Source organism: Indicator indicator, chromosome 7 (genome assembly GCF_027791375.1).
Source record: "Indicator indicator isolate 239-I01 chromosome 7, UM_Iind_1.1, whole genome shotgun sequence".
Taxonomy (NCBI): domain Eukaryota; kingdom Metazoa; phylum Chordata; class Aves; order Piciformes; family Indicatoridae; genus Indicator; species Indicator indicator.
In genome coordinates, this window is record NC_072016.1 from 1,012,321 (window position 1) to 1,036,054 (window position 23,734).

The 23,734-nt window shown below is 47.1% G+C and overlaps 1 protein-coding gene across 1 annotated transcript in view; it reads right to left on the reverse strand.

Annotated features, from left to right (window-relative positions):
• Window positions 1–15,181: 15,181 nt before the first annotated feature.
• Window positions 15,182–23,734, reverse strand: part of HTRA1 (HtrA serine peptidase 1) — a 38,730-nt gene continuing 30,177 nt past the window's right edge. The window contains exons 4-9 of the mRNA XM_054382147.1: window positions 22,645–22,839; window positions 21,921–21,953; window positions 20,539–20,653; window positions 20,367–20,424; window positions 18,949–19,044; window positions 15,182–15,918 (exon numbers count right to left, since the gene is read on the reverse strand). Of these exons, the coding sequence (XP_054238122.1) occupies window positions 15,750–15,918; window positions 18,949–19,044; window positions 20,367–20,424; window positions 20,539–20,653; window positions 21,921–21,953; window positions 22,645–22,839 (666 nt within the window). The 3' untranslated portion in view covers window positions 15,182–15,749. The remainder of the gene's footprint in view (window positions 15,919–18,948; window positions 19,045–20,366; window positions 20,425–20,538; window positions 20,654–21,920; window positions 21,954–22,644; window positions 22,840–23,734) is intronic.

Genomic DNA, 23,734 nt, shown 5'->3' on the forward strand with positions numbered 1-23,734 from the left:
GGGACGGTGACTCCACCACTTCCCTGGGCAGCACATTCTTTCTGTGAAGAACTTTCTCCTCACCTTGAGCCTAAACTTCTCCTGGCACAGCTTGAGACTATGTTCTCTTGTTCTGGTGCTGGTTGCCTGGGAGAAGAGCGCAGCCCCCACCTGGCTACAACCTCCCTTCAGGTAGTTGTAGACAGCAATGAGGTCTCCCCTGAGCCTCCTTTTCTCCAGGCTAAGCACCCCCAGCTCCCTCAGCCTCTCCTCACAGGGCTGTGCTCCAGACCACCCTCCCTCCCCCCCCGGCAGCCTTAGTGCCCTTGTCTGGACACATTCAAGCATCTCAATGTCCTTCTTGAACTGAGGAGCCCAGAACTGGACACAGCACTCAAGGTGTGACCTAACCAGTGCTGAGCACAGGGCAGAATGACTTCCCTGCTCCTGCTGGCCACACTATGCCTGATGCAGGCCAGGATGCCATTGGCTCTCTTGGCCACCTGGGCACACTGCTGGCTCATGTTCAGGCGGCTGTCAACCAGTACCCCCAGGTCCCTTTCTGCCTGGCTGCTCTCCAGCCACTCTGACCCCAGCCTGTAGCTCTGCATGGGGTTGTTGTGGTCAAAGTGCAGCACCTGGCACTTGGACTTGTTGAACACCATCCTGTTGGACTCTGCACATCTGTCCAGCCTGTCAAGGTTCCTCTGCAGAGCCCTTCTACCCTCTAACACTGCTCCCAACTTGGTGTCATCTGCAAATTTACTGATGATGGACTCAATCCCCTGTTATTGAACAGGATGGGGCCCAGCACTGATCCCTGGGGGACACCACTAGTGACAGGCTGCCAGCTGGATGTGGCACCATTCACCACCACTCTCTGGGCTTTGCCCTCCAGCCAGTTCCTAACCCAGCACAGAGTGCTCCTGTCCAAGCCACAGGCTGCCAGTTTGGCCAGGAGTTTGCGGTGGGGGACGTTGTTGAAGGCCTTGCTGAAGGCCAGATAGACTTCATCCACAGCCTGCCCCACACCCACCAGGCGCTCACCTGAGCATAGAATGAGATCAGGTTGGTCAGGCAGGACCTGCCCTTCCTAAATCCATGTTGGCTGGGCCTGATCCCTTGTCCATCGTGCAGGTGCGCAGTGATTGCCCCCAAGATGACCTGCTCCATAACCTTGCCTGGCACTGAGGTCAGGCTGACAGGCCTGGAGTTTCCAGGTTCCTCCATCCAGCCCTTCTTGTGGATGGGCATCACCCTGGCCAGCTTCCAGTCATCTGGGACCTCTCCAGTGAGCCAGGACTGGTGGAAAATGATGGAGAGAGGCTCGGCCAGCTCATTTGCCAGCTCTCTCAACACCCTAGGATGGACCCCATCCGGTCCCATGGACTTGTGAGGATCCAAGTGGCTCAGCAAGTCCTGAACCACTTCCTCCTGGATTTCAGGGGGATTATACTGCCCCCTGACCCCATCTACCAGTTCAGGAGGCCAGTTGTCCTGAAGTCTTCCTGCCTTACTGTTGAAAATGGAGGTAAAAAAGGTATTTAGTACCTCAGCCTTTTCCTCATCTTTGGTTACAATATTCCCCTCCAAGTCCAATCAAGAGTGGAGGTTCCTCTTGCCTCTCTTTTTGGCATTCACATATTTATAAAAATGCTTTTCATTGTCTTTCACAGCAGTGGCCAATTTGAGTTCTAACTGGGCTTTTGCCTCTCTAATTTTTCTCCCACATGATCTAACAACATCCTTAAACGTATCACAACTTGCCTCCCCCCTTTCCAAAGGTGATTTCCCCTCTTTTATTTCCCTTAATTCCTTCAGGAGATGCTTGCCCATCCCGGCCGGTCGCCTGCCCCTCCAGCTCATCTTTCAGCACATGAGCACAGCCTGTTCCTGGGCCTGCAAGAGTTCCTGTTTGAAGTAGGTCCAACCATCCTGGACCCCTTTGTTCTTAAGGGCTGCTACCCAGGGTACTCTCCAAATTAGTTGCTTAAATAAGGTGAAGTTTGCCCTCTGGAAGTCCAAAGTGAGGGTTCTGTTGTTGCTCCTCCTTATTTCCCTGCATATTGAGAGCTCCACTATCTCACATGGTCACTGCACCCTGGATATCCTCCTACCATCACATCTCCCACCAGCCCTTCCCTATTTGAGAACAGCAGGTCAAGCAGAGCCTTACCCCTGGGAGGCTCACTTAACACCTGCATCAGGAAGCTGTCCTCCACACACTCCAAGAAACTTCTGGACTGCCTCCTCTCTGCTGAGTTAAGTTCCCAGCAGACGGCTGGCAGGTTAAAGTCACCCGTAAGGACAAGGTCTGATGATCTTGAGACAGCCTCCAGCTGCTTATAGAATATTTCATCGACCACTTCATCCTGATTGGGTGGTCTGTAACAGCCTCCAACCAGGATGTCACTTTTGTTAGGCCTCCCTCTGATTTTAACCCACAGGCACTCACACAAGTTCTGTGGCATCGAGATATTCCCTAATATGCAGGGCCAGCCCTTTAGGCCTGTCTCTCCTAAAGAGCTTGTAACCATCCAGTGCAGTGCTCCTATTGTGTGACTTGTCCCACCACGTTTCTGTAATGGCAACCACATCATCGTTTTGCTGGTGAACCAAGGCTTCCAGCTCCTCTTGTTTGTTACCCATACTGCACACCCATACCCATCAGTGCACCTGCACTTCAGCTGGGCTGCTGATTTCTTGACTGACTCCAGTTTAGGTCCCTCTCTCTCCTTTCCAGAGGGACTGGTTTCATCACCCACCCCCTTCAAACCTAGTTTAAAGCCCTCCCAATGAGCCCTGCCAACCCTTGTGCTAGAGTCCTCTTGCCCTTTCTAGATAGATTCACCCCATCTAGGTAAAGCAGGTCAGGTGTGGTAAAAGTTGCCCCTTGCTCAAGGAACCCAAAATTCCGCTGATGGCACCATCCAATGTCCTAGGTACAACGTCCTAGGTACAAAACATCTTAGATTACCTCTCCTTGCTGTTTCATGTTCTGAGATCAGAGGAGAAGGAAGTTTGCAGAAAAATAAAGGCCCATAAATACCTGTGGAGAACCTGGTGCGTGAGGCTGCACAGCAATCCTCTGCTGTTCTCACATCAGTAGGAAACAGAAACCGTTGCCTTGGCTCTTGACCACATACCACTGAGATAGATTACATGGGATCCAATTTTTCTTAGTGTAATAGTAAAGTTGTCAGGCACATGAAACCTAAAGAGGTTTGTTTAAGGAAATCAGCCTCAGATAACTCAGGATATCTTCTGTGAGAGGAAGAAGTGTTCACTAAATTACACTGTTATATCTAGATCAAAGAAACAGGTCTTATCTTTTCTCTGCCATTTCAATGAGAAATGCAGGTCCAAACTACTGAAGATGGAATTCTTCAAACAGTTGTAAGTTTTTTGGTAGCACTTAGAGCTGTTAAAGACATTTTTGGACCCTGGTGTTCTGTGAGTTTCCCAGCACCATATTTGCAGACCTTGGACAGTCAGGGTCCAACAAGGATGATTTAGGGAACACATAGCACAGAAGCCTCCCAGTGATGTGCCTGGGATGTGGGACATACAAGTAGCCATCAAGGCTGCAAGCCAACACAGTAGCCACTCTCCTCTGGTGTGTGACCAGACCTGCACTTCTTTCCTGACATTGCATTTTGGTCACATACTGAACGAAGATCCTCAGTGGTCAGAACAGCCTACATTTGAGAGGTTTCTGGAGCAGAGCATGAGTGTAACCTTGGTGAATGCTACTTATGGGCTGTATCTGCTCCTGTCTTACCCTATCATAGAACCACAGAATCATTTTGGTTGGAAAACACCTTTAAGAGAATCAAGTCCAACCATTCTCTAACTCTACCAGTCTGGTGCTAATCCACGTCCCTCAGCACCACATCTCTGTGTCTTCTAAACACCTGCAGAGATGGGGATTCAACCACCTCCCTAGGCAGCCTATGTCAGTGTTTGAAAACCCTTTCAGTAATTTCTTCTAACATCCAACCTAAACCTGCCCTGATGCAACTTGAGGCCATTTCTTCTCATCCCATCACTTGCTATTAAAGAGAAGAAACCAACCACCTCCTGGCTCCAACCTGCTTTCAGGAAGTTGCAGAGAGTGAGGAGTTTTCTCCTCAGCCTCCTTTTCTCCAGGCTAAACAAGCCCAGGTCCCTCTCAGCTGCTCCTCACCAGCCCTGTTCTCCAGACCCCTTCACCAGCATTGTTGGCCTACTCTGGACCTGCTCCATGACCTCAATGTCTTTTTTTTTTTTTCTTTTGCAGCTGCCTTCTTTCTTACTGCTTTATATCTGACCCTCAAGACCAGTTTTTGCCTTCCATCCTCTTTTTATACTCCCCTCTTCAAACCATCCTTAGTTCTTTGAAGGCTTTTCAGTTGAGTGATTTCTAGTCTTCAAGTAATACCAACTTCCATTTTAAACTATACCAGCTCTGGGGGAGCCTGAGGCAGGTGGCTACTGAAGGAGGAAGCTGGCTACTGAAAATGCTGGCTACTGTGAGCCAAGAAAGCTTGGCTCCAAGACTTCCAACTCTCTTCAGCCCTACAATCTGTTCACCTTTGTCCCCTAACTTTGCCTTCAAACCAGAGAAGGAGCAGCAGGGAGGACATACTGCTGCTGGTTGCCAGAGGCAGTTGCTCATGGGAAGCTCATCTCTCAAGTGCAGGAATACCTCAATGCATGGACAGTCACAGGTACTGAAGAGAAGGCCCAGCAGAGTGTGTGATGAGGGAGTTAATGTAGACCGAAGGAAAGATCAGAGGTCAGCAACATGCATTTTGTTCTGTGTAAAAGATTCCTTCAAGAGAAGAATGGGAAAGGAGCCTTTCATTTAGCAGTTTCATGGTGATTGCTTCCCAGCAGTAATTCCCCTACAATGTGTTGCTCAACTTTTATGCTCCTTTACATCTGATACAAACTGGTAAAGAGCAAAGTCCTCCTACAGAAAGCTGAAGGTGACCTGTGCACACCATTTTGTTTAAATGGTTTTAACCACTCCAGCTCCTTTCAGCAAGGTGTTTACATGCCTGGTTGCTTAATTCAGATTTTATTTCTTGCATTTCAAATGGCTGTTCAGTCTGGAGAAGAGAAGGCTCTGAGGAGACCTTATTGTGGCCTTCCAGTATCAGAAGGAGGCTACAAGAAAGCTGAGGAGGGAATTTTTAGAGTGTCAGGGAGTAATAGGATTGGGGGGAATGAAGTAAAACTAGAAATGGGTAGATTCAGATTGGATGTTAGGAAGAAATTCTTCCCCATGAGGGTGGTGAGACACTGGCACAGGTTGCCCAGGGAGGTGGTGGAAGCCTCATCCCTGGAGGTCTTTGCAGCCAGGCTGGATGTGGCTGTGAGCAACCTGCTGTAGTGTGAGGTGTTCCTGGCCATGGCAGGGGGTTGGAACTGGATGATCCTTGAAGTTCCTTCCAACCCTGACAATTCTGTGATTCTAATCAAACATCTAAAAGGATTGAGCAGTTTGACTTAGGAATAGCTTAAGTCAGCTCCTGAGAAAAAAAAGTATCAATTGGAAAAATGCCTTCACATCTCCAGTCTAATCCCCAGAGCAATACGAGAGAGTTTTCTGAGCTGTGTGGTTTCTTTTTTCTGAATCACAGACCTGGCAAGCTAGAATGTGAATTTCATTAGCAGCTATTTCCTTTTAATTTCTTTTTTCCCCCCTAACTAACTGTGCAGATAGAATCATAGAATTGTCAGGGTTGGAAGGGACCTCAAGGATCATCCAGTCTCAACCCCCTGCCATGAGCAGGGACTCCTCACAGGACCTTTAAAGGCCATCTAGTCTAAGCCCCTGCAGGGGGCTAAGTCAGCAGGGACATCCCCAACTAGAGCAGGTTGCTCAGAGCCCAAACCAACATGAGCTGGAATGTTGGCAGGGATGGGGCTTCTACCACCTCCTTGGGCAGCCTCAGCCAGTGTCTCACCATTCTCTTTGTAAAAAACTTCTTCATACGTAGCATAAAACTCCCTCTTTTAGTTTCAAACCATCCGCCCATGTCCTGTCACAGCAGGCCCTGCCTGAACGCCTGCCCCCATCTTTTGTACCAGTCCCTTTAAGTACTGAAAGGCCACCAGAAGCTCTCCCGGGAGCCTTCTCCTCTCCAGGCTGAACAACCCCAGCTCCCTCAGCCTGTCTTCACTGCAGAGGGGTTCCAGCCCTCAGATCATTTTCTCCTCTAACAGCTTCACGTCCTTTTTGTGCTGAGGGCTCCCGAGCTGGACCCAGCACTGCAGGGGAGGTCTCACCAGAGTGGAACAGAGGGACAGAATCCCCTCTCTAGACCTGCTGCCCATGCTTCTCTTGATGCAGCCCAGGGTACAGTTGGCCCTCTAGGCTGTGAGAGCACATTGCCAACTCTTGTCCAGATTTCATCATGCATTAAGTATTAGGTAATGGACTACCATTTGATATTTAACTGGGAGCTAAAGTTGGTCACTAAAATTAAATATTTGAATTAGCACGAAAACTTCACAAACATTTAAATAATTTTTCTGTTGTGAATAGTTTCCCAAAAATCTTTGGAAGCCATGGAGGTAGTTAAATGTTTGCCTTAATCTCAGCAAGATCCAGAACACTTCTCAAAATCCCTTCTGAAGATATTTGCTGAAACACTTAACTGCTTCACTGGTGCACTCAGCTCACAAGTTGCACAATGAGGGTGCACACTCAGGGCAGCATGCCTCAGCCTCCACACTGGAAAGCTTCCAATAGGCCAAATCAGACTATGCCAGACCTTTCTGCAGAGCCTGGAACAAGCAGAGCATGACCATTCCACTGCCAAGCAGTGGGGTTTGTTCCTTACATGAAGAGAGAACACAGTGATCATAGAATGAGAAAGGTTGGATCACAGAATCACAGAATCACAGGATCAGAGGATGTTAAGGGTTGGAAGGACTTCTGGAGATCTTCGAGTCCAACCCCCCTGCCAGAGCAGGACCACAGAATCCAGCCCACACAGGAAAACATCCAGATGGGTCTTGAAAGTCTCCAGAGGAAGTCTCCACAGTCTCTCTGGGCAGCCTGTTCCAGTGCTCTGTGACCCTTGCAGTGAAGAAGTTCCTCCTCATATTGAGATGGAACCTCCTGTGCTGTGGTTTATATCCATTGTCCCTTTTACTATCCCAGTGTGCAACTGAGCAGAGCAAAGTTGAAAGAGCAAAGTTGGAAGTGACCTCTGAAGATTATTGAATCCAGCATCCCTGCCAAAGCAGGATCACTCTTGAGAACTCTCAACAAGGAATAAGGTCTGGCCAGGGGGCACCAAGCTGTTTCCTAGTACCTAAAAAACCCCAAGAACTGGTAAAAAGAAGAGAGCCTAGAATATGACCAAAGCATAATGCACAGGCAGGCACTGGCCACATGAACTGACTGCCCAAGTGCTCACAGCTTGCTGAAAAGGCTTAGACAAGGCTTATCTGCCTGAACCTGCCACTTCAGACCCTGCAAATGGAACTTTGTTAGATAAGAGCCCATCTTGGTTAGATATGAGGACTTTTGTATTGATCTATCTGTGTAAACAATACAAGAGAGAGAAGAAGAGGGAAGTTGGTAGCAATGCTTTAAAGTGAGGTGTTATGAAATAATGTTCTAATGGCTTTCACTGGCATTCAGCTTGATTAGATTGATTGTAAGCTGTAAGTGCTTGAAGGGGGCTACAAGAAAGCTGGGGAGGGACTTTTTACAAGGGCTTGTAGTGACAGGATGAAAGTGAATGGATTGAAGTGTGAGGAGGGTAGATTGAGACTGGAGATTAGGAAGAAATTCTTTACAGTGAGGGTGGTGAGACACTGGAATAGGTTTCCTAGGGAGGTTGTGGATGTCCCCTCCCTAGATGTCTTCAAGACCAGGCTGGATGAGGCCTTGAGCAACCTGGGCTAGTTCCTGCCTATGGTGGGGTGGTTGGAACTGAATAATCTTGAAGGGCTCTTCCAACACACAGCATTCTATGACTCTGCAGAAGATGGCCCAAGAACAGTACAGATCTACAGAAATGCTTACAGTACTCTCAAAAGATCCTGCATTTTCTTCGCAAGCTGTCTGTTCCAAGGCTCTCCTACACCTCATCCCCTGTATGACCTATATATTTTTTTTCTTGAGGATTTCACTGTGCTGTATCTGCCTTTGGCTTTGGTGTTCCCTGGTTCACATTAGCACAATGAGACAATGAATCTACTCTGTCTTGTCATAAGGATGAGTCATCTCTCAAACAACAATCAATACAATAGCCTTTGAGTCCATTGTGCTCTTCATAGCTGCCACCCTACAGTCTAGGAAAGCTGGTGTGGTTTTGATCCAAAAACCTGATTTAAAAGCAGTACTAATAGTACAGGCTTCTGCTGAACTGACAGGAGGCTTGGATGGAGGAATGAACACTAACAAGCCTTGAGAATTAGCAGAAGGCTTCAGGAAAGAGTAAGAGAAAATATGAGAGCAGCTATCACTAACAGCTAGTATTTGCATCTACTAAGAGCACTTCAGCAACTGCACTGCTTGACCTAAAATTTGAGCTTTGATACACAGAGGGAGAAGACTTAGCATACAGAGCCAAGGAATGGTGGGAAAACCACTGATAAAGATATTAAACACAACTTGCTCCAGACCTGAGCCTTGGGGAATTTTGCTCAGCACTGATTGCCCACTGGATTTACCTCCATTCCGCACCACTCTTTGGGTCCAGCCATCCAGGCAGCTTTCCACCCAGGGAAGCAGCCTCTCATCCAAGCCACAAGCAGCCAGTTTCTCCAGGAGGATGCTGTGAGAGACAGTGCCAAAGGCTTTACTGAAGTCCGGGTAAGCAACATCTACAGCCTTTCCCTCATCCACTAGGTTGGTCACCTTGTCACAGGAGGAGATCAGGTTCCTCAAGCTGTAACTGCCCTTCATGAACTCATGCTGAGTGACTGTGATCACCTGGGTGTCCTGAGCATGCCATGTGAAGGCACTCAGCATTTCCTGCTCCAAAATTTTCCCCAGCACCAAGGTCAGGTTGATACCCTGTAGTTTCTCAGAGCCTGCCACCACACTTGCTAACCTCCAGTCAAGAGGAACTCCCCACTTAGCCAGGAAAGTGCCTTGGTGAGCACTTCCCCCAGTTCTCTCAGTACCTTTGGGTGGATCCCATCCTGCTCCATACACCTGTGTGTCTAGGTGGTGCAGCAGATCACTAACCATTTCCCCTTGCATTAGGGGTCTTCAGTGTGCAGTAAGGGCTCTGATGAGGTGTGCTCCACTGCCAGCACCATCGTGCCCTGCCCCTGCTATGCCCCATCTTGTGCTGCAGACACCAGAGGTGCAGCAGGATAGTAGCCCAGCTCATGGAGGCAGTCACAGGCAGGGGATAAAGATGCCAAACCTACAAGAGCAAGCCTGTACAGGATTTTAAACTGAGCACAGCATCCTGAAGCTTTCTACTTTTCCACTCATCGTGGGTCCTCCCTTGCCAGGCACATGAATTCACACAAGACGCAGACAAAATCTACTCTTTCCTTGCCAGACCTCAGAAAGGCAGAATCAACACTACTGTGAGAATAACTTTCAGCTCTTCTTTCTGAACAGCCACTTGTTTCAGATTTCCATGGACATCTGCTTTTCCCCCGCACCACTCTCCTGCCGGAGGTCAGCTCCACTCAGCAGCGCTGTGCACAGCACTGCCTGGAGGTGCAGCTCCCATGGAGCTTCGATTCGCCCCCTCGTGGACTTGCCCGACAAAAAGTTGATACAGGATCACAGAATGGCTTGAGCTGGAAGGGACCTTAAAGATCACCTAGATCCAAACTCCCTACCATGGGCAGGGACACCTCCCACTACACCAGGTTGCTCAAAACCTCTTCCAGCCTGATCTTAAACACATCCAGGGATGAGGCATCCACAACTTCTCTGGGCAACCCGTTCCAATGCCTCACCACCCTCATAGTAAATATTCATTTCTCCTGTAGGACCACAGCTGTAGGATCAGCCCTGTGGTCTGCTGCTCCTCCCTCTGCTTTGGGAAAGAGGAGCAGCCAGGCAGATGCAGCAAAACCCTGTAGCTACCACAGGGCCATAGCCTGAGTCACTGCTTTCTCAATCAGTAACACCTCACACCTATGTTTTCTTCTGGAGAGCAGAGCTCTGCACCATTAGCTGCATCCCAGAGCAGAAAGGAAGGCTGTGGTTCCACTGGAAGCAGCTGTCTGGCATCCATGAACGAGAGACAGTTCATGCAGGCACACACTCAGTGGCACTCATGACTCACTGCTGTGGTTTGGTGACTACCAACCTCTTCACCACTATTCCTCCTGGATACTTGCAACTGCAGTTTTGACCACCTCTGGAGTATTCTTCTGATACAGAAGAAGAATGTGCATGTATCCTAATGCCCTACTCGATGTCTCTCCCACTGTAATTTGGCAAGATGTAGCTTTCAAAACATCCTCACTCAGCTTCTCTAACAGAAATACAAAATAGATACAGGGAGGGGTCAAAAAAACCCAAACCATCAAACCCCAAACAAAATCTGTAGTCCTCTGGCACTGAAACCACAAGACCTTCCTGCTTGGCACTTTGGCCACAGAAACCAGACAATTGTTAGTGATGATCATTTCTCTTGCAGCTCAAGACTTTCCCTCATGGAACAGGCAAACTGGCTTCTCAGAACTGCCTGCCAGCGCAGGGACACGTAGCCAGCGGCTTGGCATCCCATAAAGCAGCAGTTCCGGTTTCCATTTCAGACATTCCAAATTACTGAAAATCCAGCCAGGCCATCCAATTCCCCTGATTTAGCATCCAACACTTGCTAACATTTCCAGGAAACTGATATTTATACAACGTGTGCCAAAGCCCTTCCATACAAAGCATTTTCATCTGCACTTTGGAAAGAACTGTGTGTTGAAGCAGCAAAGAACCAAAGCCATGACCCCCAAATACATCACAAATACATGCTAATCAATTGCATATTAATGAGAAGCTTCCCTTCTGTGCCTCTGCTTATCAGTAATCTCATTTTAAATATTGAAAAAAAAAAAACATTTAGGGATAATTTTGGTTGTCAGAAACCATCTGTGTAGTTATGGTTGGCATTGTGACCCAACCCTTTGGAGGAAGTGCTCATGGCAGGTTCTTTAGGGATACCTAAGGAGTGAGGTGAGGCAAATTGACACCAAAATGGCTAAAGTGATTACAGATTTCTTAATTACATGTTTGTGCAGATCACTTTGATCTCAAGGTGGCCCTTAAAGCAGGCAAGGTGATTACCACATACATGCCAGAGAGAGAAAAGAGTGGAGAGAAAAGGGAGAAGAAGGTAAGAGGACAACAAGTATCACCACTCCCAAGTTCCAGTGACATTCCACATGGTTGATGTCTTCTTGGTGCTGCCTTTTATTCCTGAATTCCCCTTCACCCCCAGCCTGGGATTGTTGGTGGAGGTGCTCCAATGGTAGGGTGGATCATGTGCACTGGTGTGTGACACAGGCACCTTGGGCCCTGGTCTGGCTGAGTCTTTCATGGGGAGCCTGCACAGGGTGTTGTGGTGAGCACCCCCACTATTCTGGGTGCCTGCTGCCTCACCTTGCTTTGTGCAGGGTCAGTTATGAAGCTGCCAGCTACAGCCTTGAGCTGGCACTGGTGTAGGTACCCAGGCAGCATCTGAACTGTAGCCTCCTGTTCCAGGACTGCAATGGTTGCTTGGTGGTTGCTCAACATGAGGAGGACGTCTTCACTGTGAGGGGCACAGAGCACTGGAACAGGCTGCCCAGAGAGGTTGCGGAGCCTCCTTCTCTGGAGCCTTTCCAGCCACATCTGGATGTGTTCCTCTGCAACTTGTGCTGGATTCTATGGTCCTGCTCTGGCGGGGGAGGGAGGGGGGTGGTTGGACTCGATGATCTTTGAAGGTCCCTTCCAACACCTACCATCCTGTGAGCCTGTGCTCTATAAATACAAAGCAAGGGGAGCAGAGAAGCAGGCCGCTTGAGACAAACTTCTATGCCAACGACGCTTCCACAGCTGGATAGGAAAAGACTGAATGTTAAAGATGTTTCGAGATATGCATGTGGCTGTGGATATCTGCTGCAAAGAAACGAGTTGTAAATAAACAAGAGACGCCAAAAAACGCTTTCGAGCCCATGGCCGACAGCGACCGGCCGCAGCCGCAAACCGCGCCGCAGCCCACTAGAGGGCGCTATGGGGCTGGGCAAAGGCTTGGCAGCGCTCTGCACCCTTAGCTCCATCCCAGAGCAGCAAGGAAGGCTGCGGCTGCGCTGGGAGCAGATGCCTGGCATCCATCAATGACGAACAGAAGAGAGGCAACAGCCTCCTGTGTGCCGTCTGCCTCAGGAACTCAACAGGGGCCAGCAGGATGATTCAGAACTTCACTTCTCATGCAAGTGCTGCAAGAGGATCAGCGGCTGGAAAAGGTCTGTGCTTGCAGGGTTACCTCGGAGGTCAAAGGAAGATGAATTAGTCCCAAGGTCATGGTGCTTAAACCTTTCCTTGGGGCTTTAAATGAATGCGAGGGAGCATGCACAAATGCAAGTGCAGGGTCAGATTCAGTGCTGTAAGTCTGTCATAATGGGAATTAAACCTATAAACTTAAGGAAAAACAAAACAAAACAAAAACCCGATGAATGTGAATGAAATGATGAAAGGAGAGGCATGGAGGAAGAGAAAGGAGACTGGTCTGGTTCTGCTAGTAAGATGGACCAAGCAATTATTCAGGGCAGGTAATTCCTCCAGTCTTTGAACAGAAAATCCTTCCTGCACTTTAAACATTAACTGACACAGCTTTCCAGAGCCACTCTTCATCTCAGCCTGCTTCAGCTGCTCATCCTAGCAGAGCTGGGGAATAGTTTACAGAAGTTTGTTTGCCCCTCTGCTAACACAGACAAACCCTCAGCCATTGTGCTAAAGCATTTGCACCTCAGAGCAGTATCTAAGCAAAGCCCATAAATACGTGCTGTGCTAACTGCCACTGCAAAGGCACCACTGATAAACCCAAACCAGCCAGCAGTGACCAAGCAAAGCAAAACAAAAGTGACTTTGCTTATTAAGAGACCACAACAACGAACAACAAAAACTAACAGAATCAATCAGCTCTGTAAATTATGCAACCACTTGTTTTGAAATAAAAAGGCAAATGGAAAACAACTTCAGTTTTAACACAACTTCCTGGCTTTGGGGGTTTAGCTCAGTTTTTGCTGGTTGGGTTATGTGCACAGAATCATGGAATCGCAGAATGGTTTGGGTTGGAAAGAACCTTTAAAAGTCACCCAGTCTAACTGCCCTGCAGTCAGCAGGGACATCTTCAACTAGATCAAGTTGCTCAGAGCTCCACACAACCTGACCTGGCTTGCCCCCAGTGATGGGGCATCTCCAACCTCTCTGGGCTACCACCCTCACCATAAAAAAAAAAAAAAATCTTCCTTCTATCTAGTATAAAGGCTGGTGGGGCTTTAATTCATTTTTGTTGAGGGCTGCATGGCATCACACTATTCTTTACACAGGCTATGGACAGTCTGCAAAATAAAAAAAAATAAAATACACTTCAACAGGAAGCTGAAGCTTTACTCATCATCATAAGATACATTTCAAGAGGCAGCTGAAGCTTTACTCATCATCAGTAAGATGAACTTGCAGCGCAAGTAAGCAGTTCTGCAAGACCATTCTACTTTGCATCTTTCATTTTAGAATGTACTGCAGACCTCCAGTCTTTGGCACCATAATATCTTGGCAGATCTTCAGAGCTGTGACTTACCACAGTGTTGGAACAAGTAAATCCATAATGAGATGTTAAGTCACATCAAGTCTCAACACACAGTATCACTGTGTAAATTTAGAGTAATCCAAGTAAGTGTGGGCACTGGCACCCAGGGATACAGAGGCTCCCCAGACTGGGGTAAACTGTCTGAAACAGAGCTGATATTTCAGCTGGAGGGAGAAGGAGCACTGTCAGGGATCTGGGTGTGGAGGATGTGATACTGTAAGGACTGCAGCCCTTTAACAGTCATAAACTGCCAGCTACCTGGTTGAAGAGTTTTGCTAAGAAGCAGTTTCCAACAGAAGAACGTGATTGGGAATGAGAGGCTCCAAAACTCGTCTATAGCCCTTGGATTTGTTCTTTGAGATACACATTTCAACAGAGGAAAGGGAAGCTCTTTACCCAATGTGTAATTAAATGCAGTTGATTGTTCCCCTTCACACTAAGATAATCCCATCCACTATCTAAGCTTCAAGGGCATCCATAAATAGAACCATAGAGTCGTTCCAGTTGGAAAAGACCTCTAAGGTCACCGAGTCCAAACATTGCCCTAAGCCCACTGTGGCCATTAAACCATATCCTGAAGTGCCATGGCCACACTTTTTTGAACACCTCCAGGGACAGTGAGTACACCAATTTTCTGGGCAGCCTGTTCCAATGCCTGACCACTCTTGCAGTACCGAAAGTTTTCCTAATATCCAACCTAAACCTTCTATGGCACAACTAAACCTCCCACAGCCCAACTTGAGGCCATTCCCTCTCTCTCTCTTTTTCTTTCTCTCTTTTTTTTTTCTTCACAGATTACAACGGGTTGGAAGGGACCCTCAAAGGTCAACTTGTCCAACCCCCACTAGTGAGCAGGAACAGCTCCAACTAGCCCAGGCTGCCCAGGGCCACATTGAGTCTGCTGTATGAGTCTGTGTGTCACAGGACCACCTGATATCCCAGGCAAAGCCAGGTCCTACCACACACCTCCCAGCACTCACACTTGTGAGCCAGCCAGCCTGCTGGAAAGAGCTCAAGAGTAGATCTAGAATGGTTGCAAACAACCCAGTATCAGAACGAGAATGGGATAGCATCTGTGATCCACATTACGACAGCTTCTAGAGAGGGCAAAGAAGATTTCAGGCAGTGCTGAAGCTGTAACTGAAGCAGTAAGGAAGAACATCTGGAAGCCTGGCAACGTGTGATAGCCAGCATGACAAATCCGAGCCAGCCATGCTAGGAGAAGCAGATGTACAAGAGCACAAATACAAACACACTGAAAAAAACAAGCTCTCTGTTTTATGGTGATAAAAAGGAGATCATCAGGCCACCCTTTCAGGCAGATGTGCTGCTCAAACAGAAACACGTCCCAGAGGGAGGCAAAATGAATCACTCAGGAGAAGCAGTACTGTTGAATTCTTTTAATAACACTAGGAAAATATCATAGTATTAAAGTCCTGCATGAGATCCTCAAAAGGTTATTGTGGTTGGGATTTCTTTGTGTTTATAAACCAAACTTTTGTCCTCTTCTTGTTTGTGGTTTTGTTGTTGTTTTTTCCCCAGTTGTGTTGTCCTTTAAACCAACTACTCCTTTACAATGGTATTTCCAGTTAAAGCACAGCTAACCTATAAATACCTGAATACCACAACACACTTTGTGTGTGTGGGGTTCTGTTTAAACCTTAGAGGAAACAATGGTAAAAATCTATTTCAACACAGGGAAGGGAATGTTGATTTGTTAAGCAGGGAGGTGCAATAGCCAGCAGAGAATACATTGCATATGTAATACAGAAGGGAAAACAATAAAATGTATCATCTGGAGTATGTGAAATTAAACTGATCTTGCACCTTAAACCTATTAGGAGTTACTCTGTTGGCCAATACTAATCCACTGAAGAAGCAGAATATTGGTCAGAAGTCTAACGTGTCCTGTACCAGCACAGAGAGGGTAGAAGCAGTCCAACGCTGTTAAAGAGGGAAAACAAAACAAAACAAAACATGAAATCCAGCTCATGTTTCTGGTCAGGGGTCGATTTCTTCGGGCACTACTGTTAGCATCACATCCTCATTGCCCCTGCGTACGACCATGTTCAGGGTAGTGTCCCTTTTGATGATGTCACTGACATCACTGGCTGAGCTTATCGACTGTCCATTGATGCTTATAATCACATCGTTGTCCTTCAGGCCACCGCTGTGGACACAAAGCACCAATGCATTACTCTCAATGCCACTGTATTGGCTTCACAATACTGCTTCAAACAAGACAAAAAGATGGATGCATTCTTCATTTTTTCTCCCCTGCCCTCCTCCCCCCCTAGTTTCTGACCCAACAGCAGCTGCACACAGACGCCAGCAGAAGTCATGAAGTGGGGAAGGTTACAAAGCAATGCAGAAAACCTCACAAATCAGATCACAGAGTCACAGAAATGTTCAGGTTGGAAAGACCCTCAGGATCACCAAGTCCAACCCAGAACCCTACTCTGCAAGGCTCATCCCTAAACCATATCCTCATGCAACAACATCCAAACCACCTTTAAACACAACCAGGCTTGGGGACTCCACCATCTCCTTGGGCAGCACATTCCAATGCCTAACCAGTCTTGCTGGGAAAAAATGTTCAGTCTGAATCTACCCAGAGGCAGCTGGAAGCCATTCCCTCTTGTTCTATCACTAATTACCTGTGAGAAGAGACCAGCACCAGCCTTTCCACAACCTCCTTTCAGGTTAGTTGTAGACAGCAATGAGGTCTTCCCTCAACCTCCTCTTTTCCAAACTAACCACCCACATCTCCTTCAGTCACTTCTCATAAGATTTATTCTCCAGGCCCTTCCCCAGCTTCCTTGCCCTCCTCTGCACTGGCTCCAGCACCTCCACATCTCTCCCGTATGGAGGTAGGAGTCTGATGACTTCCACACTGCCATGCCTTCCCTGGAATTCACTGCTGCAAAGCATGCAGTCCTTTGCAAGAAGGATGCTGCTCTGGGAGAAGAGATGGAGGCAGATTTTTCTTTTAAACTAATTGTGACTCATTTTAGAGTAGAAACGTTCCAGGCTGTCACCCATGCATACACAGCAAAGCAATTTGAGTGGCACTGTGTGTTAACACATGAGGACTTTGGGTCCCACATCCATGCTGCTCTCCACACATAGCTCGTTGGCAGCCCCTTCACCTCATCTTCATGCTTTAAATCTGCCAAAACGCCAGCCCAGCCCAGCACACAGGCACACAGCAGTGTAGCCCAGTCACCAAACATGAATACGTGACCTTCCTCCTGCCTGGCTGCCCAGAGCCTCCAGAAACCCTTCTCCTGACCTCAGCAGACAAACTCAAAGCAAGGCCCTCCTGACTCCAAGCAAGACAGGGCAGAATGGGAGCCAGCACTGCAAGGCTCCTCTGCTCAGGGCCACAGGTCTGCCCGAGCTGGCCAAGAGTGCTGACAGGCCCTGGAGAGCGGGTGGTGAGGGACACCATCGACCACAACATCTTGCCTGCTCTTGCACAACGACCTGGCTCCAAGTTATGGAAATGTTAACCAAGTAACTAGATCAGACATGATTCAGCCCTTCAGCATAGCCCTTCCTCACAAAACCACAGAGCAGTCACCGGCCTCTTCCGCCCGCAGGAGATGTCTTACATGAGTGGCTCCTGCAAGCAGGAGGCCTTGACCAGCCTTTGCAACAAGTCTGGATGATGCCTGCTGAAGGCATGGCTTAAAGCATGTCCGTGGAGAAACCATTCCAGGTTATCACTCACTGGTCACTTGTGTAGCCTCTCCACTCAACTCATAGCCAGGACAGGTCACTGAAGAACTGCTCTGATCCCCTAACCATGGCATGTCTGTGATCCCCTACCCAGCAGGTCTGCACAGTGAGCACTGGAGAGGAAATCAACAGAAGGGGGATCCCATAGGGGCAAGGGAATTAGGAGTGGAGATGAGAAGCAAATATCATGGGCTGCATTTCAACTGCCTGGTCACCCTTCAGATGAAGCGTCCTGATTTGAGTTTGCCTTCAAGTTACAAAGCTACGTTGCCTTGCATTTCCTCTACTTCTCTAATGTCTTTCTCCCACCTCTCTGATAACTATTATCTGCACCCTCACAATTTTCTGCACCTTCAGACTGGACCTGCACATCAAGGCAGTAAGTTCAGCTCCGCATTGGAGCGGGTACATGACTCCTACACTCACCATGGTTTAATTTCCCATTACAGACAGACACCAGAATTGTGCAGCAACAGTGCTGCACACAAGAACAGTCTACAAAACACAGCAATAATTTAGAGAGCACATTAGACAGCTAACATTGTAGATCTTACAGTGGCATCCAAACTGCAACAAAAAGATCTCATCCAATCATCCCTGCAGTCCTCCTACAAAATAATGTGCCTGCCCCCAGCAGCTTTCTGCTACATGCCATTGGTGCTACATGCACCTCTTTGTTGCCACAAAGATTTACTCTTCAATGATCTCTAGTTTCAGAAAATTAATAAAGCTTCCCATTTTCTGCTCTGGATTACTGAGTCGTTTTGTATCAAGCAAAGTCTGAAGGGAAAGTGTCTTCAGCAAGAGTCAGCCAGACCAGTGCTGTTGCCAGACCAGATGCCAGGCATCTTGTGGAGCGTGGTGCCAACCAGCAGGTGAGCTGCTGAGCAAATCCTGAATAACAAGAAGAAAAAGACTAGCTGGCCAAAACTGAAAGCTATTCCCAGTGATGTCCCTCCTGACAAAGCTTTTTCACAGGGGAGAGTGTCTCCTGCCAAGAGGAGAGCTGGCACATTTTGTCCAGCACCGAGGACACATCTTCACAAGGCGGATGCAAAGGTTCTCCCTCACTCTCCTGCAGCAGCAACCAGCAGAGCTGTGGGGAGCATGCTCAGGCAACCTCCTTTATTCAGCACTGGCAACGGTACAACAGATGTCTTGGAAGGGATTGCTGAGAAAAATGCAAAGGGAGTTTCCACACCCACCGAGTCCCTGCCCTCTCAGGCAGGAGCAGCAGCAGGGTTTTGCTGCAGTACCCTGAAAGCTTCTCACTATTGCCCATCGGGGACCAGGCTAGACCACAAACTAATTTCCAGACAACCTATTAGCTATCAGCTGCTTGCAATTCTGTTAATGTAGCGGAATCTAGATCCTCAGTTAAGCAGGGGAACATTCCCTGCCATTACCTCCTGAAGTCAGTGGCAGTGGTTTGGGGAAAAAAAGCAGCCCTTGGACTTACGCTTCAGCTGGCGTTTCTGGAATCACTTCAATTACATAGGCCCCAGAGACAACGTCAGGAAAGTCTTTGTGGCGCTCTTTCAGCTCTCTAGCTTTGCTGGAAAACGAAGAAACAGCAACAAAAGTATTTTGACAAGATGGGAAAAAAAAAAAAAACAAAACCCAAACAAACCCAAACCAAACCCCAACCCAAGCCCAGGCATTTTTACTCAGTGAAGTCACTTAACGTTCACTGGCTGAGGCACTCTACATGTTGATGTGACACTGCACAATTTGCTTTTAACCCTTACAAGTACTCAAAGCATTATTACACCTTCTGTATGCAGAGAGCTTTGTAAAGCCTATTTCTGCTAACAGATTCAGAGGCTCTGAGTTAAAACATTTCAAGACTTATTCATTGCTTTAGAACTAGCAGATCCTGAACACCTATCAAGAGGCCCTTTCAGCTTCCAGCACTTTGTTACACCTGTGACCATGCCCATGGGGAAATGTCTGCTTCGTTGAATCAGAGAATGGGTTGGGTTGGAAGGGATCTAAAATATCATTTTAGTTCCAACCCCCCTGCCATGGGCAGGGACACCATCTACCAGCCCAGGTTGCTCAAAGCCTTATCCAACCTGGGCTTGAACACCTCCAAGGAGGGAGCAGCCATGACCTCCCTGGGCAACCTGTTCCAGTGTCTCCCAACTCTTACTGTAAAGAATTTCTTTCTAATCTCCACTCTCAATCTCCCCTCTTCCAACTTCAATCTGTCCCCCCTTGTCCTATCACTACAAGCCCTTGTCAAAAGTCCCTCCCCAGCTTTCTTGTAGCCCCCTTCAGGTACTGGAAGGCTGCTCTAAGGTCTCCCCAGAGTGTTCTCTTCTCCAGGCTGAACAGCCCTAAGTCTCTCAGCCTGGTCACTTTGACAGGACGTGGTATCAGCCACTCATGGATCTTTCTGGTTTGAGTATGAATAAGCAAATCCACACAAAAGCTTCATTTTAAGTTAGGTGAACTGTTTAATGAAAGCAAATTGTATAGAAATGGACTCATGCACATAGCTGCTGTAGTGCTTGAAAATACACTGTCCTCTTTGCTCTTTGAGCCACAGAACACCATGGGACAGATGGAAACGTGAGTGACAGGGTCCCAGCACAAGTTAGCAGTCACTAGTTATTATCTTCTGAAGCATTAAGGAAAAGAAAGAGCCAGGGAGCTGTCAAAAAACTAGCTCAGTACAAGAGTGTACAGGAGAGTTCAACCATGGAGCAGATGCAGAGGAAAAGGGAGCAACACTTGGCTATGAGTTGTCACCAGCACCCATAGAAGTGCACGCTGCTGGGTCATCCTCCTGGCTGTTTCTGCAGATCATGAGCTTGATCCAAATGCATGCAGTGACCATGCTTGGAAAGGTGAGGAGCCACCATGCTTACTTACCTAGGAGTTAGGGACATCATTCGTATGCCAATGTATTTCTTTTTGGTGATAGCTTTCCCTGCAAAAGCAAAACAGGTCTTGATGAACTGCTCTTGCCAAAAGAGCCTCAAGGGCTGCTGACTTTCTGGTTTGTTGCTGCTTTTATGCTTTTCAGAGAGCTGGGCTGCAGTACCTTTAGCTTGCCTGTCATGGGATTCAGTTAGGAACTTCTTTATTTTATCCGACGGGATGGCAAAGGAGATCCCTGCTGTAACTTTTAAAGTGTTAATTCCAATGACTTCACCATCCTGGAGAAACAAGAAGTTGTTGTGAGTAAATGTGAAACATCTCAAAGAGAAGTGGGATGATTCCTTCCAAGTACCACAAACACAAATCCACAAAACACACTCTGTAGCTGGGTTTCACTTTTCTAACTGCTTTTGTTTTTTTAAGTCTAATTTTTGGAGTCTATTGATAAAACTCTTCTGTAGTTTTGGAAAAGTGATGTGGACACTCATCTTGCCACCAGCAAAACAGACATCAGAACTGGGCAGCTCTCCTGCTTGCAGCAGATGAGCAGTGTGTCCTACAGCCAAGTTTGGTCTGTTTATTTCAGCAGGCACCTCATGAAGCGTGGTGCCAGCTGATTCTGAGCAAATATTGCGTAAGAGTATGAAGAAAACTGACACCTCAACAAACCAACAGCTTTGCCCAGCAATGTGACTCCAAGAGAAGAGATTCAGGTAAAATATCTCTGCTCTCACCTGATGATTCAAACACCTCCAAAACCTCAGCAGCTTCCTTCCCTGATCTGGCCCAGATAAAAACTACCTGACTATGACTTTTTGGTGGTGCTGAAATTGCACAGTGAGTCCAGTGAAATGAATAAAAAAAAAATTGCCAAATCTCCAAGGCAGAAACTCTGCTTGGATCCTCCTTCCAATTTGTGCTGATCCTCACTGAGGACCTTTGCCTCTCCTGTCTTTAACCCTGCAGGTCCCTTGGGAGAGCTCTCACCCAGCAGTTAGGTTTTGCACCCTGCTTCAGTTCCTCTCTCTTGAGCTTATCCAGCTCAAGGTCTGTTGTAAGGTCAGTTCTGACTGTTCTACAATATCAGCACATTAAGGCCTAACATGCTAAATGCAGGGGTGTTCAACCCTCTCAGTCAGATATAAAACAATGGGGTAGATATCTATTTGTGAGCCATTAAACTGAGGCAAAAACCCCCATAGCAGCAGCAGCTGCATGGTATAGAGCAGGGTAAACACCTCAGCTTTAAAATGTGCTTCTTAACTTGTTTTGCAAAGTGTGGGAGTTAAAAAAAATAAAATTGGGCATTACACTTGAAACTTGCTTGAAACTCTGCAAAGAAACTCTGCAAACTGTATGCACCTGAAATACTGAAATCCAAGTGAAATCTATGATGAGCAAGAACAACCTGAATTTTGTGTCATCAGGCAGATACTGAAAGCTCTTCATCACATTTCTGGTGTGAGGTTCTGTTGGTTGGTTGGGTTGGGGTTTGAGTTTGAAAGGAATGAGCTTGACATTAAGCAAACTTAAAGAAACTCTTACCAGATTTACTAGGGGTCCTCCTGAATTTCCATACTGAAAAAAAAAATCATATGGCAAGAACATGTTTTTAATATCTACCTCTTAATTCATGGCAAGCAAAACAGAAAATAAGCTTCTGGCATATTTCTGCAGTCATTTCCCCCCTGTCTGTTAAACATGTGCAATATGGCTGAACAGACAAACCCATCCACTGCATTTAACACCATCCCCTTCTAGCTGAGCTTTGCAAATGCTTAACTCTTCTCTTGACAGAGTAAGTTAAGAAAGCCAAGGCTTTTCTTTTGTTTCAGTAGTACCACATTAGCAGCTTATAAGATTTTAAGGCTGCTCTGGGAGCTGTTAGTGAAGATTTCTTACTAGGCAAACCATAGAAGTACAAAAACTATTGTTTTGCCTTACTGCAGAAAGAAACTTGAATCCTTAAGCTAAGCTTGGCCTCTCTTGAGAAAACATGATGGATTTCAAAAGAGATTCTTATGTGCTAGAGAATATTGCCTGCTCCCTTGTAACTCTGAAGTGAAGGCAGATATTGTGCTTGGTGAGGTTCCTGGGGGATTTTTAAATAACACCAAGTGCTGCTGCACCACAGATGTCCACATTTGCAGGGATAAAAGAAAAGCCAACCACACTCCCTGTTCTTAAGAACTGTACCACTAGGGAAGGTCTGAAAGCAGCCATTCAAGAAATCTCCTCTGGAGGGGAGGAGGCTCAGAGCAGGACGTACGTTGATGATGGCATCAGTCTGGATGTAGTCCATGTCGGAGTTGCGGAGTCCCAGCTCCTTTCCTCCTCGCTGAGTGGTGCTAACAATCCCTGTGGTCACTGTGTTCTGCAGGGAAAATGGACTTCCAATGGCCACTACAAACTCTCCTGGCCTCAGGTCTGCAGATTGACCAAGCAGAAGAACTGGCAATTTACCCTGCAAATGAAAACAAAATGAAACTGAGACACTGGTAGAAGAAATTCTGCAGGAATGTGAATACATTAATAGAGCAGAGAAAAAAAAACAGAGAGGCTGTCAGCCCTTGGGAACTTTGATCACTCTGTTTACTTTGAGTATTGCAGGCACAGAGACATCTCCACAAACTTCTGCTCTAGAGAGTGGGCTCTTCAGACTGCAGGAGTACTTTTCTCCACAACAGGTACCCATTCAATCAGAAAGAATGAAAATGCCAAAGGAATATTTCTGGTGTGCTGTACAGAGCAAACATCTGACGACATCAGGAATGGATTGTTTCTGACAGCTTCCTGAAACAATTAACCCACAGCTGCTGAAGTAAAAATAATAGATTGTTTAAGAGTGAACACTGAAGAAACAGATGAAGAATATCAAGCATGGTTCAAAGCATTTATATTCTCATAGAACACCAGATAATTTTTTTCCAGTGCAATATCTTCTCTACACAATGATATTGCCTCCTCCGTGCACCAATATCTTCTGAAAGTGTCAGGAATTTTTCTGTGATGGCAGTAGGGGATAGCATTATAGTTTCCTTTCAAGAGCTTACCTTTAAACCCATTAACTATCAAAAGTCACTGAAGGTGTTTCCAAACATCACTGCACTTTACAACAGTGAAAAATAACCAATGGGAGGAAAGGCTGGATCCACATCCCCTTCCCAGTGCAATGGATCAAGGGAACTGAGTATGGCTTCTCCAAGACATGTATCTGCACACGAACCAAGCTGGATAATAAATGGTTCAAACTGGACCACTAACAGCCCCACACAGCAAGCAGAAAACATCTGGCAAGTTCTCAAGGCCTCCTGCTCACCAAGAAGGGTGTTCTGAAGCAGAGCATCTTTCAGGTAAGT